Source organism: Sebastes fasciatus, chromosome 12 (assembly GCF_043250625.1).
Source record: "Sebastes fasciatus isolate fSebFas1 chromosome 12, fSebFas1.pri, whole genome shotgun sequence".
Classification (NCBI taxonomy): Eukaryota; Metazoa; Chordata; class Actinopteri; order Perciformes; family Sebastidae; genus Sebastes; species Sebastes fasciatus.
Window position 1 is genome coordinate 18,465,712 of NC_133806.1, and position 23,382 is coordinate 18,489,093.

At 42.4% G+C, this 23,382-nt stretch overlaps 1 protein-coding gene across 7 annotated transcripts; it reads right to left on the bottom strand.

Moving 5' to 3' along the window:
• Nucleotides 1–3,844: 3,844 nt before the first annotated feature.
• Nucleotides 3,845–21,590, bottom strand: LOC141779133 (ataxin-1-like). Of its 7 annotated transcripts, none has more exons than XM_074653797.1 (4): nucleotides 21,402–21,590; nucleotides 17,087–17,223; nucleotides 10,129–12,199; nucleotides 3,845–8,306 (listed from the first exon to the last, which is right to left on the bottom strand). In XM_074653797.1, the coding sequence occupies exons 3-4, from the start codon at nucleotides 11,926–11,928 to the stop codon at nucleotides 7,665–7,667; spliced, it is 2,442 nt and encodes an 813-aa protein (XP_074509898.1). In that variant the 5' UTR covers nucleotides 11,929–12,199; nucleotides 17,087–17,223; nucleotides 21,402–21,590; the 3' UTR covers nucleotides 3,845–7,664. The 7 variants fall into 7 exon arrangements, with proteins under 7 accessions (XP_074509898.1, XP_074509899.1, XP_074509901.1 ...); XM_074653798.1 differs by lacking the exon at nucleotides 21,402–21,590 and adding an exon at nucleotides 19,434–19,551; XM_074653800.1 differs by lacking the exon at nucleotides 21,402–21,590 and adding an exon at nucleotides 19,434–19,528 and having other exon boundaries at nucleotides 17,087–17,218.
• Between the last annotated feature and the right edge of the window lie 1,792 nt (nucleotides 21,591–23,382).

Sequence of the window (23,382 nt, forward strand, 5' to 3'; positions counted from 1 at the left end):
TTCGTTGTCATCCTATGCTGTATATTAGATTACTGAACTGTGCATTGTCCTCCTGTCCAACATGAACAACAGAAACTATCTTTAGCTTCAATGCTGATGTCTCCACCTCGGAGGAAGGACTCTTGCTCCCCCAGGTGGTACTGTGTAGAAATAAACCTGCATTACTGTTTTCTGGAGGAGCAGCACAGTAAAAAGGGAAGGAGTTGTATGAGGCAGGACAGGGACCTCTTGTGGCGATGACTGGAGTTAAACTCTGTAGTGATCCGTGTGATGTCAGTATACATTTAAGACAGCAGCAAGAAAACATTAGTCTGTTTAACTACTTCAGTATTACTTCCTGCTACAAGATGGTCTGGTTAACCATGAATTACGCTTGTGGTAACTTATAGTCTGTAATTCTAAGTATAGTACAGTAAAAAAGTATAGTAAAAAAGTCATGAAAAACCCATAGTACAGTATATCATAAAAAGTCATTCAAAAAAACATGGTAAAGTACGTCATAAAAAGAAAAAAAATCATAGGTAGATAATCATAGTATGACTAAACAGTCATTAAAAAAAACATGGTATATAGTATGTCAAAAAAAAGTCAGAATAGTATTTTTACATACTATAGCATGACTTTTTTTTTCAACATTCCATACCATGACTTTTTTTCCACTATTTTCGAAATTGATCAAACCCACAACCTTCAGTATTCCAACCAGATATCTACCACACTGAGCTATCTGACCAAATACACTGAAGTAGTGTTGCTTTTTGTATTTCACTTGTTCATTTGAGGTTAGACCTGAAAACTGACTGCCCTACATAAGGATTGAACTGATAACCTCCAGTATTCCAACCAGATATCTACCACTATGAGCTATTACACATGATACATTTGATTAATGTTTCTTGGTGTATTTGACTTCTCCATTCGGCTGACAAAAGTCATAGTATAGTATGTCAAAAAAAAGTTATAGAAAGTCATAGTATTGTATGTCGAACATACTATACTATGACTTTTTATCACATTTTTCGACATGCTATACTATGACTTTTTTACCACTATTTTCGAAGTTAAATTCAACATTTAAAAAGTCATAGTATAGTATGTCGAAAAAAATTTATAAAATAGTATGTCGAAAAATGTCATAGAATAATATGTCAAAAAAAGAAACAGTATAGTATGTTGAAAAACTCATAGTATAGTATGTCGAAAATAGTGGTAAAAAAGTTATAGTATAATATATCGAAAAAAAAAAAAGTCATAGTATAGTGTGTCGAAAAAAGTGATAAAAAAAGTCATAGTATAGTGTGTCAAAAAAAGTGATAAAAAAGTCATAGTATAGTGTGTCAAAAATAGTGTTAAAAAAGGAATAGTATAGTATGTCAAAAAAAGTCATAGTATAGTATGTCAAAAAAAATGATAAAAAAGTCATAGTATAGTATGTCAAAAAAAGTGTTAATAAAGTCATAATATAGTGTGTCGAAAAAAGTCATAGTATAGTATGTTAAAAAAAAAGTGATAAAAAATTCATAGTATAGTATATCGAAAAAAGTCATAGTATAGTATGTCGAAAATAGTGGTAAAAAAGTTATAGTATAGTATATCGAGAAAAAAAAAATCATAGTATAGTGTGTCGAAAAAAGTGATAAAAAAAGTCAAAGTACATTATGTCAAAAAAAGTCATAGTATAGTGTGTCAAAAAAAGTGATAAATAAGTCATAGCATAGTTTGTCAAAAAAAGTGTTAAAAAAGTCATAGTATAGTGTGTCAAAAAAAGTGATAAAAAAGTCATAGTATAGTATGTTAAAAAAAGTGATAAAAAAGTCATAGTATAGTATGTCAAAAATAGTGTTAAAAAAGTCATAATATAGTGTGTCGAAAAAAGTCATAGTATAGTATGTTAAAAAAAAAGTGATAAAAAATTCATAGTATAGTATATCGAAAAAAGTCATAGTATAGTATGTAAAAAGAGTCGGAAAAAAGTCATAGTATAGTATGTCGAAAAAATAAATAGTATAGTATGTTGAAAATAGTGGTAAAAAAGTTATAGTATAGTATATCGAAAAAAAAGTCCTAGTATAGTGTGTCGAAAAAAAGTGATAAAAAAAATCATAGTAGAGTATGTCAAAAATATTCATAGAATATTATGTCGAAAAAAGTCATAGAATAATATGTCGAAAATAGTGTTAAAAAAGAAATAGTATAGTATGTCGAAAATAGTGGTAAAAAAACGTCAGCGGATAGTATGTTGAAAAAAGTCATAGTATAGTGTGTCGAAAAAAGTCATGGTATAGTATGTTAAAAAAAGTGATAATATAGTGTGTTGAAAAAAGGGATTAATAAGTCATAGTATAGTATGTAAAAAAAAAGATAAAAAACGTCAGAATATAGTATGTTGAAAAAGGTTATAGTATAGTATGTCAAAAAAAGGGATAAAAAAAGTTATAGTATAGTATGTCGAAAAAAAAATCATAGTATAGTGTGTCGAAAAAAGTGATAAAAAAGTGATAGTATAGTATGTCGAAAATATTCATAGAATATTATGTCGAAAAAAATCATAGTATAGTATGTTGATAAAAGTGGTAAAAAGGTCACTGTATAGTACGTCGAAAAAAGTGACAAAAAAGTCATAGAGTAGTATGATGAAAAAAGTCATAGTATAGTATGTCAGAAAAAGTGATAAAAAAGTCATGGTATAATATATTGAAAAAAAGTCATATTATAGTATGTCGAAAAAATAAAAAAGTCATGGTATAGTATATTGAAATGTTTTTTTTAAAAGTCACAGTATAATATCTTGAAAAAAAAAGTCATAGTATAGTATGTCGAAAAAATACAAAAGTCATAATATATTATGTTGAAAAAACAAAAAAAAATTACAGTAATGTATGTCGGAAAAAGTCATAGTATAGTGTGTCAAAAAAATACAAGTCATAATATCTTGTGTTGAAAAACTAAAAAAAAGTCATATATGTTGAAAAAAGTCATAAAAAAGTCTTAGTATGTCAAAAATAGTCACACTATATTATGTCGAAAAGTTTTTTATGACATATTGTACTATGACTTTTTATGACATACTCTACTATGACTTTTTATGACATACTGTTCTATGACTTTTTATGGGGAACTATACTAAGACTTTTTATGACATACTGTATTATGACTTTTTATGACATACTCTACTATGACTTTTTATGACATACTGTTCTATGACTTTTTATGGGGAACTATACTAAGACTTTTTATGACATACTGTTCTATGACTTTTTATGACATAGTTTACTACGACTTTTTATGGTATACTTTACTATGACTTGGGGTGTTGCGATATATCGGTATTGAAGATAACCGTGATATTTTTTAAAAACTGAAATATTGATATCATGATAATAATTTACACGATAATATTGTGTAAATAATCCAACGCCTCTTAAATGGTTACAGATTCTCTGTCCAACTCCTTACACTTGTTTTTGAGTGTAACTCATTCATCAAAAAAGAGACAAACGCACGATAAACAAAGATACAGAAAAACTTAAAGTATAGTATGCCAAAAAGTCATAATATAGTATGTAAAGATAGTCATAAACAAAAGCCATAGTATAACGTGCCAAAAAAGAGACAAAGTGCACAATACCAATAAGGTACAATATTTTCAACGTTTGATTTTGAAGTAATCCAAAAGTATTACATTTTATAATCCAATGGATTATGTTAAAATTGTCATGTCATTTGTATTTAGTAACTGACTACGTTACTACAGGCATATCTCAAGTGGAAACATTAATCAGTCGTACAGCTGACAAACCACATATTCACATACAAAGTGCTGTCAAAAAACGCTTTCTCTGTCTTTTTCTTTAGACTCTTTTATTTCTTTGAATATATTTGATCAAATGTAAAATCAAACATTTGAAGTACAGATTTAACAGTTTCTGACTAGCAACCTCAACACCATCAAAATAAGGGAACATTATTGATATTTACTACATACTGTACGTAGGACATACTGTATCTTAGCTGAGATTTATCCAACAAACAGACCCGAATTACAAAAATCCTATTTTTTTAAAAGTCTTTTACTCCCATAAATTCCTGTTGTTGTTGTTGTCTTTTTGAGCTGGTGCGAAAGAAAACATCTTAGGTGAAGCGATATCCTGTATTTCTTTCAAATAAAATGATGTCTTTTTGAAATTAAACTTAACTTCAAAGGTCTGTACATGGGGGATCAGTGTTTATCCTCTTCACTGACAACAAGGTCATACCAACATTATAATGGAAGACTTTGGCTATTTACAAATCACTGAGATGCTGTACTGTTAGCGTACAGTTTCTCTCAGACATGCTGTACATTACTTCTGTGTATTAGTTAGACTAAAACACCCTCCACCCCATATAACAAAGTGCAATTCCATATATCACCACAAGGCAGTGCTTATACACCATATTCAAAGTTATTTAGAAAGGCTCCGACTATACCACTATACCATGTGAGATTTTAAGGGGCCCAGCTGCAGCATATTTGTGAGCAAACAACTTGGTCGGTGTGTTTTGGGCCTTTTAAGGATCATTCCAACATTTTGGGGAAATGCGCTTATTGTTTTTTTTTGCTAAAAGGTGGATGAGAAGATTGATACCATGTGGTATCAAAATTCAAACGTAACTCTCAGCAAGAAAAAAACGTTATTTACCCAAAATGTGAAATATTCCTTTTAGCATCAATTGCACATTTCACAGATTTGTCTGTGTCATGATGTCATTTCAGGTCTGTATTTGAAAGATAATTTCTTAAAAAAAAAAAAAAGAAAATACAAACACAGGCCAGGCTCACAAGAGAGGAAATGGCTACAAAGACAAACTGATGAAAAACAGTACCTCTACCTTGTAACAGTGAAGAATATAAGACCACGTCATTTTGGAGAACAGTCACTGGGCAGTGTTAAAGCCTGAGCAGTCAAACACAAACAGAAGAGAACAGTCTGGTTACTGGGTTTACAATAAACACCTTTTCCGGGAGTTATAAAAAAGGTTAATGGCTATTATGATAAAATTGCAGTTCATATATCACACATATATACTGCATGTTAACGGTGTGCGAGTCAAATTCAATTCCGAGGAGGCCAAATGTATGTAAATGTTCCCAAAGGAGTGTAGCACATTCATGAACGTTAGATCAATACCTGAACTGATAGAAACAAAAGCAGGACCACTTGATATTGGTGAGTTAATGGAATGATTGAAGAAGGAGGCGCTGTGGCACATACAGTACATAGGCTACATAAGGGTTAAAATATCTATACACACACACACACGCTGTACACTCTCTAGGATACAATTTACTGTACACGATCGACTCTCTCTTTCTTTCTCTGTATAGTAGCTCTATCAGTCATCAAAAATAAAGTTGAGATAGTTTGCCCGATGTGTGTGTTTACATTCCCTGCCCTGGTATATAATGTTTTCTCTCCATGATAAACCTGTAGGACAGATGAAAAACAGTCAGTTGATTATTTTCATTATATCTAACTAGCTGAGGAACAGGGACACCAACCACCACCACCACTACACTCCCGCTGGATGCTTCATCAAAGTGCTGCTGCTCAGAACACACACACATACACATTGACTGCGGACATGCACATACTGTCTCAGGCCTCCACACACACACACACACACACACATACAGATGCACACTGTTCCTGAGTATGAACTGTAGGATATTTAATTTGGCTCTACTCTAAGAAAGAAATGACACTGATCAAAACAGCCGTACTCGGATATAACAGGTATGGACTTAAGAAAGGCATACCATCATTGAGGAAAATAGGTTTAATAATAAAACTATAAAAAACATGTGCTGCTGTGAATTAGGTATATACAGTATATATCTCTAAGGCCATAGTTTCTGTAAAGAAAGCAATATAGAAAGGTCAATCAAATGGGAAGGTACCATTTTTATATCAATACGTAAATATCATGCAATCTTTTTTTTTTATTATTTTATTGTGTGTTTGCATTAAAGTTGCTTTCATCGATATTTTTATATTAACAATGGGTCAGATGGTTACGCATAATGTGAAAGGGAGACAATTATTTCCAGACTCTGCAGTTCATCTCTGCTCTATAAACCTATTTAGCCTCCTTCAGCTCATTGTTTTGTTAATATTAACCCCCTGCCCAAGTGTCAAAATATGAGGAGTAGGGATGAGATCACGTTGGCGCAGCAGGTAGTTCTTTCCAGTGAATAAGCTCTGATAAACCTATTCTAAACTACCTGCACAGCACCAAACATCAAACAGAGGGAACAGAGGGTGTTCATGATGGAGAATTTAGCAACTTAAGGGCCGGGGATTTCCCTCAGGTGTTGGTTGAGACCAAAACAAAGTAACGAGTAGGGTGAACTGGACATTACATTCATCAGTCCGCCTAACACATGACTCCAAATGATTGATGATCTGTGTTACTGGATGTGTAATTACGCAATTGTTTTTTTTAAATTTGTCAAATCTAGAAGGCAATACGTCAGGGTTGTGTTTAGTTTGCTGTGCTGCCCCCCAAGTGGCAAAACAATTAGTGCAGTTAGCAAAGTTAGCCAGCTATGGTTTATATTGCAGTATGAGTCCATACATAAATCAGCTAAAAACTCATCCGTAGATAGTAGATAGAAATCTCTTGTTTGTAATGCTGTACATAGCAGGGTTAAAGATGGGCATTAACTAGTGACATATGCTGTCTTTGAAAGGAATTGGAAATTTGACAGAGGAACTTCATCAGAGAAATGCACCCCTGTGCAGCTATTGTCACCCACACATTGTAAAAACAATGGTATCAAATTCTATATTGACTGGGAACTAATTCAGTTATTACATTCAGGCCTTTTCAGTCTTGATATTTGCAGGTTGTATTGACGACTGAGCTCACAGCTACAGTCACACGAACACACCTTAATTCTGTGCTGTCTGATAGTCACAGAGAAAAACACACACACACACACACACACACACACACAGGCACATACACATGAGACAAGTGGCACAAGGCCACCTGTGGCAGCGCACACATCTGCAATGGTATGAAAATGAAAGAAAAATTGTAATAAAGTAAAACTCAAAACCTCATCAGATACACAAGGCAGCAGAGACCATGTCTGAGCGTCGTCATTGGACTACCAAAAAAATCTCTCTTTGACTTCAACTCCTCATAAACGTCACTGTAAACCCAAATAAATAGTGAAACCAACAGGATGAGAGTCAAAATATGGTTACCCACTTTGTACACGCTGACATCGGGGTCTGTGCTTGTTCGTGTGATAAGAGGAATGGTTCGACTGGTCTGCATCCAACAGGTTTAAGCCACGTGACAAAAGGAGATCCAGCTTATGGTATGTGACACGCAAGTCAAATGTTTCTCAGGTGACTGACTGCCATTCATACTCGACATTCACGCTGCATTCATTTTTGCTTTCAGCATTGATTGCACTGATCTCGTGTGTGATACCACTTATAAAGGTGCTCTACTGTACTTCATCGTAGATGTCAGACTCGTGTGAAAGAAAAGAAAACATGAAAATACTGTGTAAACTCAGCCTATAATACAGTAGTCTGGATAGAGAGGAAAGAGGGGGGATAAACACAAAAGCAAACCACAGGTAATCAAAACTCCTTAAAGTTCTCTCAACAGTCTATTCTTCTGTTCAAGCGCCTTTCACTCCCGGTACTGGAGTGGCCCTCTATGCTGATTTTAACCTCCTGAGGGATGAAGGAGGGTTTGGGCAGAGTCAGAGGAGGCTCCTCCTCAGCTCTCCCGGTCTGGTCTCGCTCTGGAGCTGACCAGCGTCTCTTGCGGACTGTGGGTCTCTCTGGATCACCACATTGTATTTTGGTAAGAGCAGGCATGTCTGTTTTCACTGATTCCTGTCTCACTTCTCCGGTCAGCATTGGTCCAGCTCCGTAGATCCCCTCCCCTGGTCCCGGTCCAGTAACCTGCTCCCTCTCCAGCCTGTCTGCACCGGAAGCCTTCATGAGAAGGCCACTGTTTCTGCCTGCAGCGTTTGGACTCGTACTGTTTCTTACAATGGCGTCCGCATTGTGACAGGAGTCAGAGAGGTGACCAGTCTTCAGCTTGGTCCCCGGAGCATGGCTGTCTGTTACTGAAGTGGTCCTCAGGCCGCGGAGGGTCAGCGACACGCATACGTCCCCCACACACAGCTTAGCACAGGACAGCTCAAACAGCTGGGTGGTCCTGTCCGGGCAGCAGGACGACCATCCCTGGCCAAATACAAAGAAGGGATACTCCAGCAGCACCTCCACACACACCTGGAGATGAGCACATGCACAAGACACAGTTAGATTTTCGGGGGCACCAGTGCGCCTGAGATTTAGCAGGTCCGTCTCTGTGTGTGTAGCGTTTCCTAATGGTAATGGTCACCGTTTCTAATGGTAATTCAAAATGAAGAGAACTACCGATTGTTTTTTTGTCAAGACAAATACCGTCCCTGGCCCTGAAAGGCCCGGCCCAGGCCTGACATCATCGACAGAGGTGTCCGCTACACCACCTGTCTCCCCGGTAAGATGCCTTTTTTTGACCCAACATATTCGGCCTAACCCAAATGGCGCAGTGAAAAATTTTGGGTGCACCTAAATTATGTGCTGGTGCGCCCAAATGAGAAACTGACAAACTGGCACCAGTGCCAGTTAGTCTGGAGCGTTATAAGTGTTTGTTTGTTTGTAAAAACAACAAGCCTCAGGCCCTTTTTTCACAGAAGACATTTTGACGTGTCGCCGTGGGAACTCACAGGTGTGAAAATAAAATGAATGATGGCTGAATTCCATCCAGCTACTTCCGATTCAGGGTCCTGTATTGTGCATGCTGGCTCACTGTCACGGCTGACACTTGATGGAATTGAGCCACTGTTAATGTTATTATTTACACCTCTGCTTTTCCTGCTTTGACGAGTCAAAACGTCTGCTGTGAAAAGGATCTATTTTAAAACCAGACCTATATATATATATTGGCACAGCTAATAGAATCTTATCTTATCGCAGATGTATCAGTATTGCCGTATATGTCATAAGACATTGCAGTAAAGAAATGCCAAACATATGTTTGAGGCCAATAAACTTGTATGAAAACTTGTCCCGCTCAGTACATTTCTTTAATAACCAAATTCAACAGATTCCTATCAAAATGTTTCTTTGTGTTATGCACTCATTTTCTTTTTAACTCTCAAATATCAATATTGGTATCAGCCTTAAGACACCAGTATCAGTTGAGCTCTGTAGCCCTTTACAGACATGGGGTCTGTAACATTGCTGGCTTCACTTATCTGTAATAGTAATGCCTTTTGGCCTTTCAAAAAGCCTACGTCTGCATAATTAAATGTTATATTTTGGCATCTGGTACATGAGAGGGAGCAGTGTGGGTACTGCTGGAGAACGATCGGTAGGTTGGAAAATAATGACATGAAGGGAGAACAGTGTTGTCAATTCTCTCAGTTCTGCATCTGAGATGGATTTCATGGATTTTTATTTTGCAGCTGAGGGGCTTAATTGATGACCATAGTGAGCATGAGGGCTAATGCTGTATTGGACTGTCAGGACCTGAAGGAGTTCAAGCTTTTGCCCCTTCGGACGTCATTTCAGGGCACTCGTTAGGAGAACTAAAAGATTCCACGTCTCCTTCATCCCAAATATTAATATGCTCAATAGCATATAGTACTCTGGCTGCACTTTTTGCTCTTCTGTTGCACTATTAAACACTTGCACATTTGCATGAGTGTATATGTGTACTTGGGTAGAAATGTCCCTGCTGTAGCTCGGTGTTTTATCGTGTTGATGTGTCATTGATGTTGTCTTTTGTATTCTGTTTTAATGTGAACCCTGGCTGCAAAACGAATTTCCCCTTCATGGGACAATAGAGATAACCTAACCTAACTCAACTGTGCTTATCACTAGTGGATCCCTTCTTACATTTTCTCCTCAATTGAATTCTGGGAACTATTTATTTATTCATGTGTGCATTGCTATCTGCTATTTTTTATGCGATCACTGGCGGCGCAAAAAACACTTCTACAAAGTGGCTTCAAAATTTAAACTCACGATTAATCATGCAAGAATGATGAATGTGGGAATAACATACCTGGGCTTTGAGCTCTCCCACAGAAAACTGTATGACCACAGCATTAGGACTCTGTCCACTGTCAATACGCTCGACAGTGCTGGAGTCGATCTTCAGCTCGCTGCTAATCTCAGCACTCTGGATGAAGTCCTCCGTCTTCAGGTCCTCCACGCGCTTCAGCTCCCCGTCGGCCAGCTGGATGATGGAGCCTCGCATGAAGAACGGAGGGAGCGCCACGGGGGAGGAGGGAGAGGAGATGGAGTGGGAGGCTTGGATGGAAACAGGGGCGGGACTGGGGACAGGAGCAGGTGTTGGCGAGGGAGTTGCCACCGCTGCAGGAACCGGGTTTGAGGGCAGGACCGGCATCGCTGGTGCGTGCGCGACGGCAGGGGGTGGTTGATTTCCATCTGGCCCGATCGCCTCACACTTGGACAGGGCTGTGGCCAGATAGGCATGTGGCATGGCGGTGGATATTTGAGGAGTTGTAGCAGTCAGGGTGCTGACCGTACGACTAACCTCAATTTCTGTGCCATTATTGGTGCCGCTGACCGGGATGAGGAGGGACTGGCCGCTCGGGATGACCAGGTGCTGGGGCAGTGCCGCATGGTAGCTGACGCCATGCTGATTTGCGCTGGTGATGTAGCCGATGATGGGTGGCTGTGTGGAGGAATAGAGGCTGGCTGGCAGCTCCTCGTGGGGTAGAGTGGTCTGGATGACTGTGTGAGGAGCAACGGACTTAACCACATCTGAGGAAGTGAGGGAGGTGAAGGAGGACGATCTGGACACTGGTTTCCCCAAACAGATACCTCCTTTCTCAGTCTGGACAAAGGAGAACTTATTTGAGCCAGTGTCACGTTCAGCTCCGTGGTGGTTGGGCTGGGCCAACAGCACCAAGGAGGTCTGGAGTCCTGCAGGGTTTTGGCCGTAGTCTGCAGGCAGGAGGATGTGTCTGGCCTCATAGCTGTGGACCTGCTGATGGTTCACTTGATGACTGTGGGTTTTAGTCTGTTTGACCAACTCTAATTCCCCGTTCAACACACCCTTAGCATGCCCCTCTGGTTTCCTTCCAAAGGAACCATCTGCATACTGTACCAAGAGCTGTGAGGGAGCCAGAGTGAGCGTTTGAGGGAGGACGGCTGTGTGAGGGTGGAGCTGGAGGTGGGCCGTCTGGGAAGAGACGGCGTTTCCGCTGACGGTCAGAGGTGTCCTGCTGTCCAGATGAAAGTACTGGCTGGTGACTTGGGGAGAGTTTGGGAGCGACACAGGAGTCAGTTCTGTGGGAGAGAGGCCTATTTGAAACTGCTGCTCCCCTTTGTTGTTGGGGGAGATGAGGGCAGTGGTGTAACCATCCAGCTGGGGACGCTGTCCCATGGCAGCGCTGTTGGGTGCAGAGCCAGCGTTGGCGATGATGTGAGAGGAGATGTAGCCGGCGTAGGGCCCAGAGCTGATGAACTGGACGTTGGGTCCCAGCTGAGCGAACTGGATAGTACCAGCCTGCTGGGGAAGGGCGGTGGGGTAAACTGCAGGCAGAGAGGCCAGGGGCACCGCAGACAGAGGAGTGGCCGAGGAAGGGATAGAAGTGGAAGGAGAATAGGAGGAAGCGGAGGAGATGGGACATCTCGGGCTCTCTGCGTCCCTGGATTTGCAGCGTTCGCTGGCTACACTTGCCAGCCATGCTAGGTTCTCTGTGTGGGGACTGTCAGCAACCACTGCAGCTGGAGGCGCTGCTGCGGCTACTACCACCGCCCTGTGCTCCAGAGACAGCATCTCACGCTTCTTAGGAGGCAGACATCCATTACTCCGCTCCTGGTTGGACTTCATTGTGCCAGCGTGGTTTTAATACTCCCAGGTAGTTATTCTAAGTTGTTCTGGGTCTTTTTGGTCTCTCTCTCTCCTCCACTCAATGGTTATGTGCAGCGGTCAGGCCTCTCTGTGTGCTGCGTGGCTCTGGCTCTCTTTGTGTTCACTGGTAGACAGCTCCAGGTCTCAGACCAGAGAAGATGGAGTCACTCCAGCTCACAAAATGAGCTCCATAAACTTCATGAGGAATCATCTCTGACTGATCCACCTCTTCCACGACGTCGGCAGGAATCTGACAGCAGAGGAAAAGCTCAAATCAGTTACTCAGGTAACAGAGAATTCAATTTAAAAGTCCTCATACTCATATACTGTACAGATTTTTTAAGCCCTCTAGGACAGCTTCTGAATTTGGGCTGTATAGATTAACTTGACTTTACTTGACTTTACAATTCAATTTACTCTCATTAGTCTAATTGCACTGCAGAACTAGCTCAGTAAGCACAGACTGTGTTTATGAACCATATTCACAAAATGTTCCTGCAGGGCTGCAAACACCAACAAAAAAAAACTTCACTCGTAAAAATGCCCCCACTTTCATGTTTGTGGAGGTGTTGTTCTTTGTTTTGCCACAAGGTGGTACCTGGTATAACGACTGCATCTGATTTGTGTTCGTCTAAGCACTTGAACACAACATCTAGGCCATTCTGTGCACGTTTCTCCACGCTCAACCTCTTAAGATGTCCCTCGAGGATCTACATGAACTAATCTGTCAAAACTCAACCAGCCTTTTTCCATGAGTAATGATATATGACATACAGGAAAAGTACAGTGCAATGTTGTGTGTCATCATTTACATAACATGGAAAAAGCTCTTTCATGTTTTCACCACCAGGCAGGAGTTTCCTGAACTGCGGTGTTTGTGTGTCTGGGTGTGTGTGTGTGTACACGCTCATGTGCAATGTGTATGTGTGTGCGTTGCTGTCGGCTGTTATCTAGCTCCAGGCTCTAGGGTAAGAAAGCAGAGCGGAGTGGAAGGATAACAGCACAGAGTAACAGCCTCAGAGGAGTTTGTGTTTTTGTTTTAACACTCCCCGGTATTGTGTTGAGTCAGTGGGGGCTACGGTAAATATATCATCCACCTCCAGACAGGAACTCTGGGTCAGTGGGCACATCAGAAAAAACGGTAGTGAAAACAATATGGCTTGAAATTTGATTAAGGAACATTCTGCAAGAAGCGTAAATGGGCCTCGCTGAAGTGCTTCAAAAATATTTTAACAATGTCTTTCCGCTGTACCCCGTTTGAGTGGTGTTTCAAAGTTCAAGGGAATACAAAGTGGACAACAAACAATGAATGAGTAGGCCCTCTTAAGAGTTTGGTTTAGCGAGAGGCAGACTGAAGGCTGAGCTAAATGAGTACTGAAAAAAAAGCTCTTTATTCTGCGCAAGAAACGGTGAGGTTATGACCTGGACACGGACAGGGCAACCCCAAAATACAGCCTTGTACTACTCCTCTTTAGATTCATATGTATGCCTGCTCACATAGCTAACACATGCACAAGGAAATACAAAACATATGCAGTGCATCCATTAACTCAACAACAATAACATGCAGCCTTTTTGCTTCCCATGAGCTCATTTTTTTTCACAGTTTCTTTTTCAGATTGACTGTTCTTTCCTGCAGGCTTATCTGTGGGTCAATGCACACGACTCTGAGTTGTTCATTAGCCAGAGGCACCACAGAGATGGAGTGTATGACACACACTCACACATCCGTCCATTCATTTTTCTAGCCCTACATTCCATTCAGAGGTGCCGGGGCTATTTTGACAGTGCTAAATTGTATTTTCATATTACAAGAGGAGGTTCACTACGGCAGGCAGCAACACACAGACATGTTACATAAAGACAGAGCAGAGGGGGGGGAAAAAACACAGAAGGCGACCTTGGTCAGTTTCTATTTAGATGCATCTACCTCTAATGCTGGCTTTGACAAGGTCACAGCATCCAAAAGCAGCGAGAAAAAACCCTCCGTGCAATTCATCTAACCATACAGCCTGGTAGATCCACCAGATGTAACAAAGGGGGGAGAGCAGCAGAGCTGGGAGAGAAACAGAAAACAGAGAGAGGAGAGTGAGGGGGAGGAGAGGGAGAAAGGCAATGTAAGATGACAGAACTGTTGTAGAAGGAGGAAAGGGAGTAAGAGGCAGGGGGGGTGAGAGAAGAAAGAAGATTAGGACTGAGAAAAGAGGGAGCGAGAGAATGGGGAATGGGGAGAAGACAGAGTGCTGCTTCTCCTGACCCACATTGAGCAGCGCCTGCAGCATCAGAGCGCCATAGCCCCCGCCTCGCCGAGAGATTCCCGATCAGCAACACAGCCGCCCGCTACAGCCTGAGCTACACTGTGCAGCATCGCTCGGTGGCAACAACCCCACCTCAGCAACACCGTGTCAACACTGTAATGACATCACATCTGAAGCACAAGTACCTCCTATGATTATAGCTGCATTGGAAGACAAAGCCCTGCATGATCTGATTTCCACACCATTACTGTCAACGAACCACAAGATACAACAGGATGCTTTAAAGAAGGTGCCTTTCCTCATATGACCTGTACACAGCACTCTCTGCACATGGTCTCACACACACACACACAGCGCAGCAGCCAAAAGCATCACTAGATTTTTCCAGCGTCAGCCTATTATTAGAACACTGACACCAACAAACATATGTGATACTATGGAGAACAAAGCCCGAGCTTTCAAGACATGTCTGTCACACCGAGCCAGACAGCACGGGAGCCCTGAGTCAGTCCCCTGGCCCGGGACTGTCACCTCTGAGACATGTACGGAGGGATGACAACAGAGAGTGATAGGGGGGGGGACAGGACGCTATCTGTTCCGCTCATCACACTGATGCTTTCCAGCTCAGACAGAGTGATTGAGCCAGCCTCGCATGTCATCCTCCTTTCATACTCCCACATTAAAAAAGGCTGCACAAACCAGAGAAATAGGTTTGCGTAGCGGTGTTTTGTCTGCCGTCACCCGTGCGCGCAGGAGAGCAGATGAGATGTTTTCATTCAACCCTCCTCTCTGTTGTCTCCAGGTGAGAGGCCCCCCTCCGGCAGAGTTACATCTCCTCTCTTACGCAGCAGTCGCCAGCTCCTCCACCTTCACTTCCTTCCGTCTTCTCTCACGCTCCCAAGACCCACTATTTACTCCTCGCATTGATCCGCACGGCTTCATAGCAATAACACCTCTCTGCAGCAGGATGATGCAGGGGAGGCGATAGGAAGGCAATAAAATGATTTAGTGACATGCAAAAAGCTAATGCAATGACCCTGGGTTGATAAACCTGTTATCAATACTCCTATACATCATGTTTCACCTGCTAGACCAGTCATAGATACACAGTGAATACCCCATACAGCAAATGGCTATATATAGAAAACAAAAACATCATTATCAATCTGAGCTCTGGCTATGAAACAGAGGGGGAGGTACCGTGGAAGACAATATGTACGTGCGTGTATGTGTGATTTGCTGCATATAAATAGGACCTCCCCACAACCCCCTTACAAACGTAGCTGCTTTAACCACAGAGCAGATCAATACAGTGTACTGCTTTTTCTAATACCCAAAAAAAGCCATTTTTTACTGCCCCTTTCTCGGTACAACAGTGGCGCCTGTGCCTTTAAGAGGCGGACCGACCGTGTGGCAAACTAAAGCAGACAGTAAGAACAGGCAGTGGGTTCAGGCTGTTTGTCTTCACAATGACTCCAGAGTTCTGCATCACTGCCCGACACACACCGATCACACAGTGTACAAGCAGAGCGGTGGCGTCCCTCTACAAGCGAGCTACAACTACGAGCCAAACAGGGTCAATGCTGTTGAATGCCACGAACTGTGACTCTGGACAAATGCTGTGACTGTAGCCTCTGGGGGCTTTAGAATGACAGTGAGAGCGCATGAGTGTAGTAGCAGGGCAGAAAATACTACTATGCCACAAATCAAGAGGAAAAGACAACCCCCCCACCCTCCTCTCCGCCTCTGGTTAGAGTACTAAGAATAGCTCACCAGTCTCTCCACAGCCACTGCTTGCAGAGCATGTCCAAGGATTCTTCCTGCCTCTCAGTGTGTGTGTATGTGTGTGTACGTGTGTGTATGTGTGTGTGTGTATGTGTGTTGGAGACGTGTTTCCTAGGACTCCTCTTCCTGAATCTCTCCTTTGTGCCTCTCTCCTCTCCTGGAGCCTGTGCCGTAGCTGCTCCAGCTCTGCCTTCCTCTCAGGACTCTCTCTGGTTGGGAGGCTACGCTGCCCCTGCAACGGGCTGACGGTGAAGGAAGGAAGGAAGTTCCCCACTGCTGAAGCTGACACCAAGTCCTGCGTTCAAGGCTGCTCCAACGCGTGTTATGCAAGGCCACCAGACCGCCAGCTCCCTCTCTGCCTGGCTGCTTCTCTCTCTCTCTCTCTCTCTCTCTCTCTGTTTCTGCCTCTCTCCCCTTTCCCTCTCTACCTCCCTCCCTCCTCTTTCTTTCTCTCTCTCTCTCTCAGTACTCCACTGACACAGCTCCTCCCCCAGCCAGCCTCATCAGCCGCATCAGGTATTCATTCAAAAAAACACACTCCACTTGGCTTAGCGCCCAGTCTACGCTCACACAGAGAGGGAGGGAAGGAGGGGGAGGGAGCAACAGACGGAGGGTGAGGGAGGGAGAGAGAGAGAGAGAGAGAGAGAGAGAGAGAGAGCTGGAGATTCAGAAAGCGTTCGCTCAGACAGACATACTGCATGAATGTGAATAACAGTGGGATATTCACACTGCTATATAAATGCAGAGGCATAACACATATGCACGCACCCAAACCGACAGAGGATTAAATTGTTCAGTGTGTTAGCACGTCAAAGCTGTTTTAATGCACTGCTTCCGTCTTGTTTCATTTTAATATGCATTTTTTCCCCCCGCAGAGACAAATCTCTTCCTAATCTGCCCCGTGAGCTGCTCTACAATTAGAGTCTCAACCTCTATTCAGCTGCAAAGTGACTCAGAGTAACCTGCCACCCCGTCCCCAGGTCTCCCCAGGCCTTCCGCCTCCCCATCTCCTCCCCAGAGATATTTCCCATAGCAGGCAGGCAGGGCTGATAAACACCCCCCGCCCAGCCACTTGGCACTGGGGCCCTCCTCACCCGAAGGCCTCCTCCTTATCCTGTACAGCACACAGCAGAGAGAGAGAGAGATCCAGACTGCAGTGGCTTCACCACCAGGCCACCAAGCTATCTGCTCCTCTGCAGGCAGGACAAGCAGGGTGTCCCCTCCACCTAGACTGGGGAAAAACAACAAAACAAATCACACAATGCTGCTGCTGCTACTACAACAACAAGCCCGGTGAATAGTATTACACCCACAAAGGCTCTTGGGTAGGGGCTTCCTAAACTCTCTCACAGGTGCATCCTACAACAAGGGTTGTAAAGTGCATAGCTAAAGGGAATTTTGAGCAAAAGCGACTAAATGGCAATAACAAATTATTCCTTGAATTATTAACCTAATTTAAAGCATCATTTGGAGAATGTCTTTCTTTACCAAGCCTCAGCCCAACTGTCCCAGTGATGGATTTCAACCGCTACACCGTCTACAAGAGACTGCGGTGTCCTTGCCTTGAAATGTCTTCACTGTACATAGAAGGTCAGATTTTAATGTCAGCCAAGTGAGCTGAAATGTGAGAATTCACGAATCCAGCTGGAGTTGTATGGAGCAAAAAATGTTCACTGCACTGAGTAGATCGAAAGCGAGACTGCATGAAGACAGGACTGTCAAATCTGTCTTGCTGTTTGTAGCTCCATCAAAGACTTTCCCTGCATTTCTGCGCAAGGAAAGTCGGTACCGCTTTAGATTTACAGTACAGTTCCTCCGGATACATATGTGTAGGTGCAAGGCAAAAAGATGTGAAGTTAGGGAATAAGAGGGTAACAATCTCGGAACTTAATACTGTAGGTATCTATTCTAATATCAAAGGACACAGTGTGACTATTACTGAGCAACAATCTGTCGTTTGGGGAGGAATTTAAAGAGAACTGATACTGCAAGTATTTTTAACTACCGGTCACCCATTCTATTATGAGCATGACCATACTTAAAGCTGAAGTGGGTAGAAATGGAGAAAATATGATTTAAAAAGTTATTTTTTTATAAAACTATATCTATATCTTAACAGTAGTACATGCATGAAACAGGTAATCTGAAAAAAAATGTGCCTCTGTGTCCTCCGGTGCTCCTAATGGCATCTGCAAGATTTCACAGACCGGAGGAAAACAACCAATCAGAGCCGAGCTGGAGTCTGCCGTCTCTGAGCAGCTGTCAATCACTGGCAAACTCTGATCAAACAGTCAAACTAGGCAGCGCTGATCAAATATGAATCAATATTCTGTTACTGTAATGCCTATTTCTCACCTCAAATCTTTTCAGAAACATCTTGTAGTGTACTGTTTAGATGTAAAATGAGAAAGTTTGTGACTCGGATGCCATGTTGGGATCAGTTGAGGAAATACCAAGCAACAGCCACCAGCCACACCAGTAGCTGTTAGATGGACACTCTTACTGTACTCCAACAAGCTGTGTCAGTCCACATAAACCTGAACCACCTCAAGCTGCTCACGTCCCCTGTAAGTACGACATTGTACCCCATAAGGAGGCCTACATTACAACATGCAAAGTAACACAGTTTATAGGACTACAGTATGTTCTCAACAATACTCTATAAATACGGTATAAATTATTTTTAAGTTCCCAGATTGTCTCCCCCTTATTCCCTAACTTCACATTTTGTTCCCTCTGAACTACATGTATGCATCATTACGTACTGCACTGGTAACGTTACACTGTTAGTATAAAACAATTACACTGTAATTTGGGAAGGATTACGCTGACTGCTGCAGGCAACACAGATCAGCAATATTTCATCTTTGTTGACAGTTTTTCAGATACTACCGAGTACTATTGGATGCTGATTATTGTGGTCCAACCTGACGGAGGGGTTTTGTTGGCTTGTACTATTTTACTCAGAGTACACACAACTAAGTGTTACATTCCTCAGTGTGGTGCACACATTATGAGAGGGAGGAGTGCTCTAAACCATAACAAGATCTATGCCATTTTACAAAGATTAACTACTAAAAGCTGATGATCCTCTGAGTAAGAGTAGTAGTAGTAGTAGTAGTGCAAATGGTGGTAAAGTACTTGCAGCAGTAGCTCTCTCCCTCACCATCTCAACAAATCAACATTGAATCATACATTCCTTCATTTTTAAACACCCAGATGTCTCTATGCACTGCCTGTCAGTGCTCTCTCTCTTACTCATACACAGTAGCCTTCAGCAGAAAACACAATGAAAACTCAAGTGGGCTCCAGTTGCTGCAGGTTACAACACTGCATGGCCTTTACTGCGAAGCAAAAACACAAGTTCACAATTAAAGTTCTGGGGTGAACTATTTCAACCACAATACCTCCTCACAAATCTGAAGAAATGAATCACATTACCTTGAAACTGTTCTGTGTCCGGTAAACAATTTATCCAAGCATAATTTCCCCACATTCAGTTCTGCATCCTCACCATACACCACACTGGGGATAAGTAAGCCTCTTCTAATGCAGCAGACATGTCCAGACATGTTACACTGATCCTCATACACAGCAGAAGCATGTATGCTGCAAAACAGTCACATATGGTAAGCTGACTCCCACCGTGTGCTACTGTTTGCATTAATGAACTTATTCATACTTTTTCAAAACATTTCCAGGAACACCTGTTCAAAACAATTAGCAAAAATAATCACATCACACCTCCACACCACGACATCACCAAATCACACCTGAACACCACGACATCACCACATCACACCTCCACACCCCAACATCACGACATCATCCCCACACCCCGACATCACCACCTCACACCTGAACACCACGACATCACCACATCACACCTCCACACCACGACATCACCAAATCACACCTGAACACCACGACATCACCAAATCACACCTGAACACCATGACATCAGCGCATCACACATGAACACCACAACATCACCACATCACACCTCCACACCCCAACATCACCACATCACACCTGAACACCACGACATCACCACATCACACCTCAACACCACGACATCACCACATCACACCTGAACACCACGACATCACCACATCACACCTCAACATCACCACATCACACCTCAACACCACGACATCACCACATCACACCTCAACACCACGACATCACCACATCACACCTGAACACCACGACATCACCACATCACACCACGACATCACCACATCACACCTCAACACCACGACATCACCACATCACACCTCAACACCACGACATCACCACATCACACCTCAACACCACGACATCACCACATCACACCTCAACACCACGACATCACCACATCACACCTCAACACCACGACATCACCACATCACACCTCAACACCACGACATCACCACATCACACCTGAACACCACGACATCACCACATCACACCTCAACATCACCACATCACACCTCAACACCACGACATCACCACATCACACCTCAACACCACGACATCACCACATCACACCTGAACAACACGACATCACCACATCACACCTCAACATCACCACATCACACCTCAACACCACGACATCACCACATCACACCTCAACACCACGACATCACCACATCACACCTCAACACCACGACATCACCACATCACACCTCAACATCACCACATCACACCTCAACACCACGACATCACCACATCACACCTCAACACCACGACATCACCACATCACACCTCAACACCACGACATCACCACATCACACCTGAACAACACGACATCACCACATCACACCTCAACATCACCACATCACACCTCAACACCACGACATCACCACATCACACCTCAACACCACGACATCACCACATCACACCTGAACAACACGACATCACCACATCACACCTCAACATCACCACATCACACCTGAACAACACGACATCACCACATCACACCTCAACATCACCACATCACACCTCAACACCACGACATCACCACATCACACCTCAACACCACGACATCACCACATCACACCTGAACAACACGACATCACCACATCACACCTCAACATCACCACATCACACCTCAACACCACGACATCACCACATCACACCTGAACACCACGACATCACCACATCACACCTCAACACCACGACATCACCACATCACACCTCAACACCACGACATCACCACATCACACCTCAACACCACGACATCACCACATCACACCTCAACACCACGACATCACCACATCACACCTCAACACCACGACATCACCACATCACACCTCAACACCACGACATCATCTCAAAACAATTAGCAAAAATACTGCACGTTGTGTCAGACGCTAATATAGAGTTGGTGACGGTATTATACTTTAAAACAGTGGAAGAAGTACTCACTTCTGAAACTGAAGGTAACGCTGCTTCATTCATCAGCAAGCTGTTGTGATATTAGCTAGCTAGCCATGTGAGCTTGCTAACGTTACATAACAATAATAACCTATTGTGAAACACTGCTAGCAAGTTGTGTTGACACTTTCAGCTTGTTTTCTTTCTCACTCTGCCTTTCTTTTCTCTTTTGATAGCCTGATTTCCTTTTTAAAATGACATAATTGATTCAAGGTTGACATAAAGTCTTAAGTACCAGCACAATTAGCAGATGAACTATATTTGTCCAGACTGTTGGACTAAACCATGCGCACCTTTTAGAGGGGGGTGAAGACCCCTGAAAGGCTCTAATATTGTGTTACAAACTTGAAATACTCCGTCAAACTATTTATTCACCGAACATTAAAACCTAATAAAGTTGGTAATAATGAAACATTTTAATTTTTAAACAGAAAAACTAACTTTTATTATCCAGCTTTTTAAGTGCTTCCCCCATGTTGGGGCCATAGTTAGTCCCACTATCAAAAGAGAATAGAACCAAAGAGAAGAAACTCGACAGCTGCTGCTGCCGCCATTTTGGACTGAAGAAGCTTATTATACACTGGAAAAAGAAAGTTCGGAAACTCGTGTTTGGTGGATTATTTCTCTGTTGTTACAATGCTAATTGGCATTGTATTTTACATGGTTGGAAAGCCTGTTTATTTACCTTCACAATGATGTCCAACTTGTAAGGATCATGCATTTGTGGGATGAGCAGCACAGCTGATTATCCTTCCAATTCTACTTCCACCGCTACTGAGGCCCCTGATGGTGTATTGAATGAATAAAGTGTAAAATTGCCAATATGTCTTGTTTGTTCCTTGTTACTGATAGAGAGTTCAATCTTCCAATCCACCAAACAACTCAAAACAAGAGTGAATACCAACAGGAGAATACACTGTTTACCATTGGCAGAGCATTTTGGCAAATTTTTCTTGGGCGCTCCCCACATAATCAGCTGTGCTGCTCATCCCACATATGCATGATCCTTACAAGTTGGACATAATTGCGAAGGTAAATAAACAGGCTTTCCAACGATGTAAAATACAATGCCAATCAGCATTGTAACAACAGAGAAATAATCGACCAAACACAAGTTTCCAAACTTTCTTTTTCTAGTTTATTTATATTTTACTGTTCAAAACAGGCCATTTTGTTACAATATGACTATAGAATAGAAATAATTTTGTTGCACTTTTGTTGCACTTTTTAAGCCGACGTTTTACTTGCGACCGATAGTCGCTTTCAGTCTAAATTGGCGGAAGCATAGCTCAGCTGCATGGGCGTTGATGTTGCAATGGACTGAACAATTGGCTTTCACTTCTTGTCAATATACGTTCTTTTTTTTTTTAAAGTACGTTTTTGAGCAAAGTTCAGTATGTGAGAGCAGCCAATGGGAAATACTATGCATTAATAATAAAGAGAATGGAAAGTGGAGTGTGGGTGGTTGGGATTAAGAGGGCATCTGGTATCAGAGCGGGAGGTAAATAAGCCTGGCTCGGTTCTGTTTGAGTGCAGACCTGTCTCTGCTGTGGCGCGCTCCAGTTTGGAGGGAACAACATGCACACTCCACGCTATGTGGGGAGAATGTGAAAGCGCTTGCTGCCATGGCAACAAGGCAGCTCCACAGTCTCCAGTCCCCATTAAGAAAGATGGGTGGCAACGTGGCTGTAGCTCAATGGTGGTGTAGCATGACACGCTGAAAGAGCCTATTGAAAGCCAGTGAATTCAGCAGTTAATGAAAAGAGTAAAGGGACAGCAAATCCACCAGGCAGGTGATACTGACCTCACCTCTCTGTTTTTGGTTGCATACGCTTGTGAGAGTTGTGTGAATATTACATCTACTCAGCTTCACTGTTTTGATCAGTACACTTTGGGCTTCAAATCTATGAGAGATCGTCATTGAATTGCAGCTGTAATTACAATAGAGCAATTGTTGAGTGATGCCCTGTGA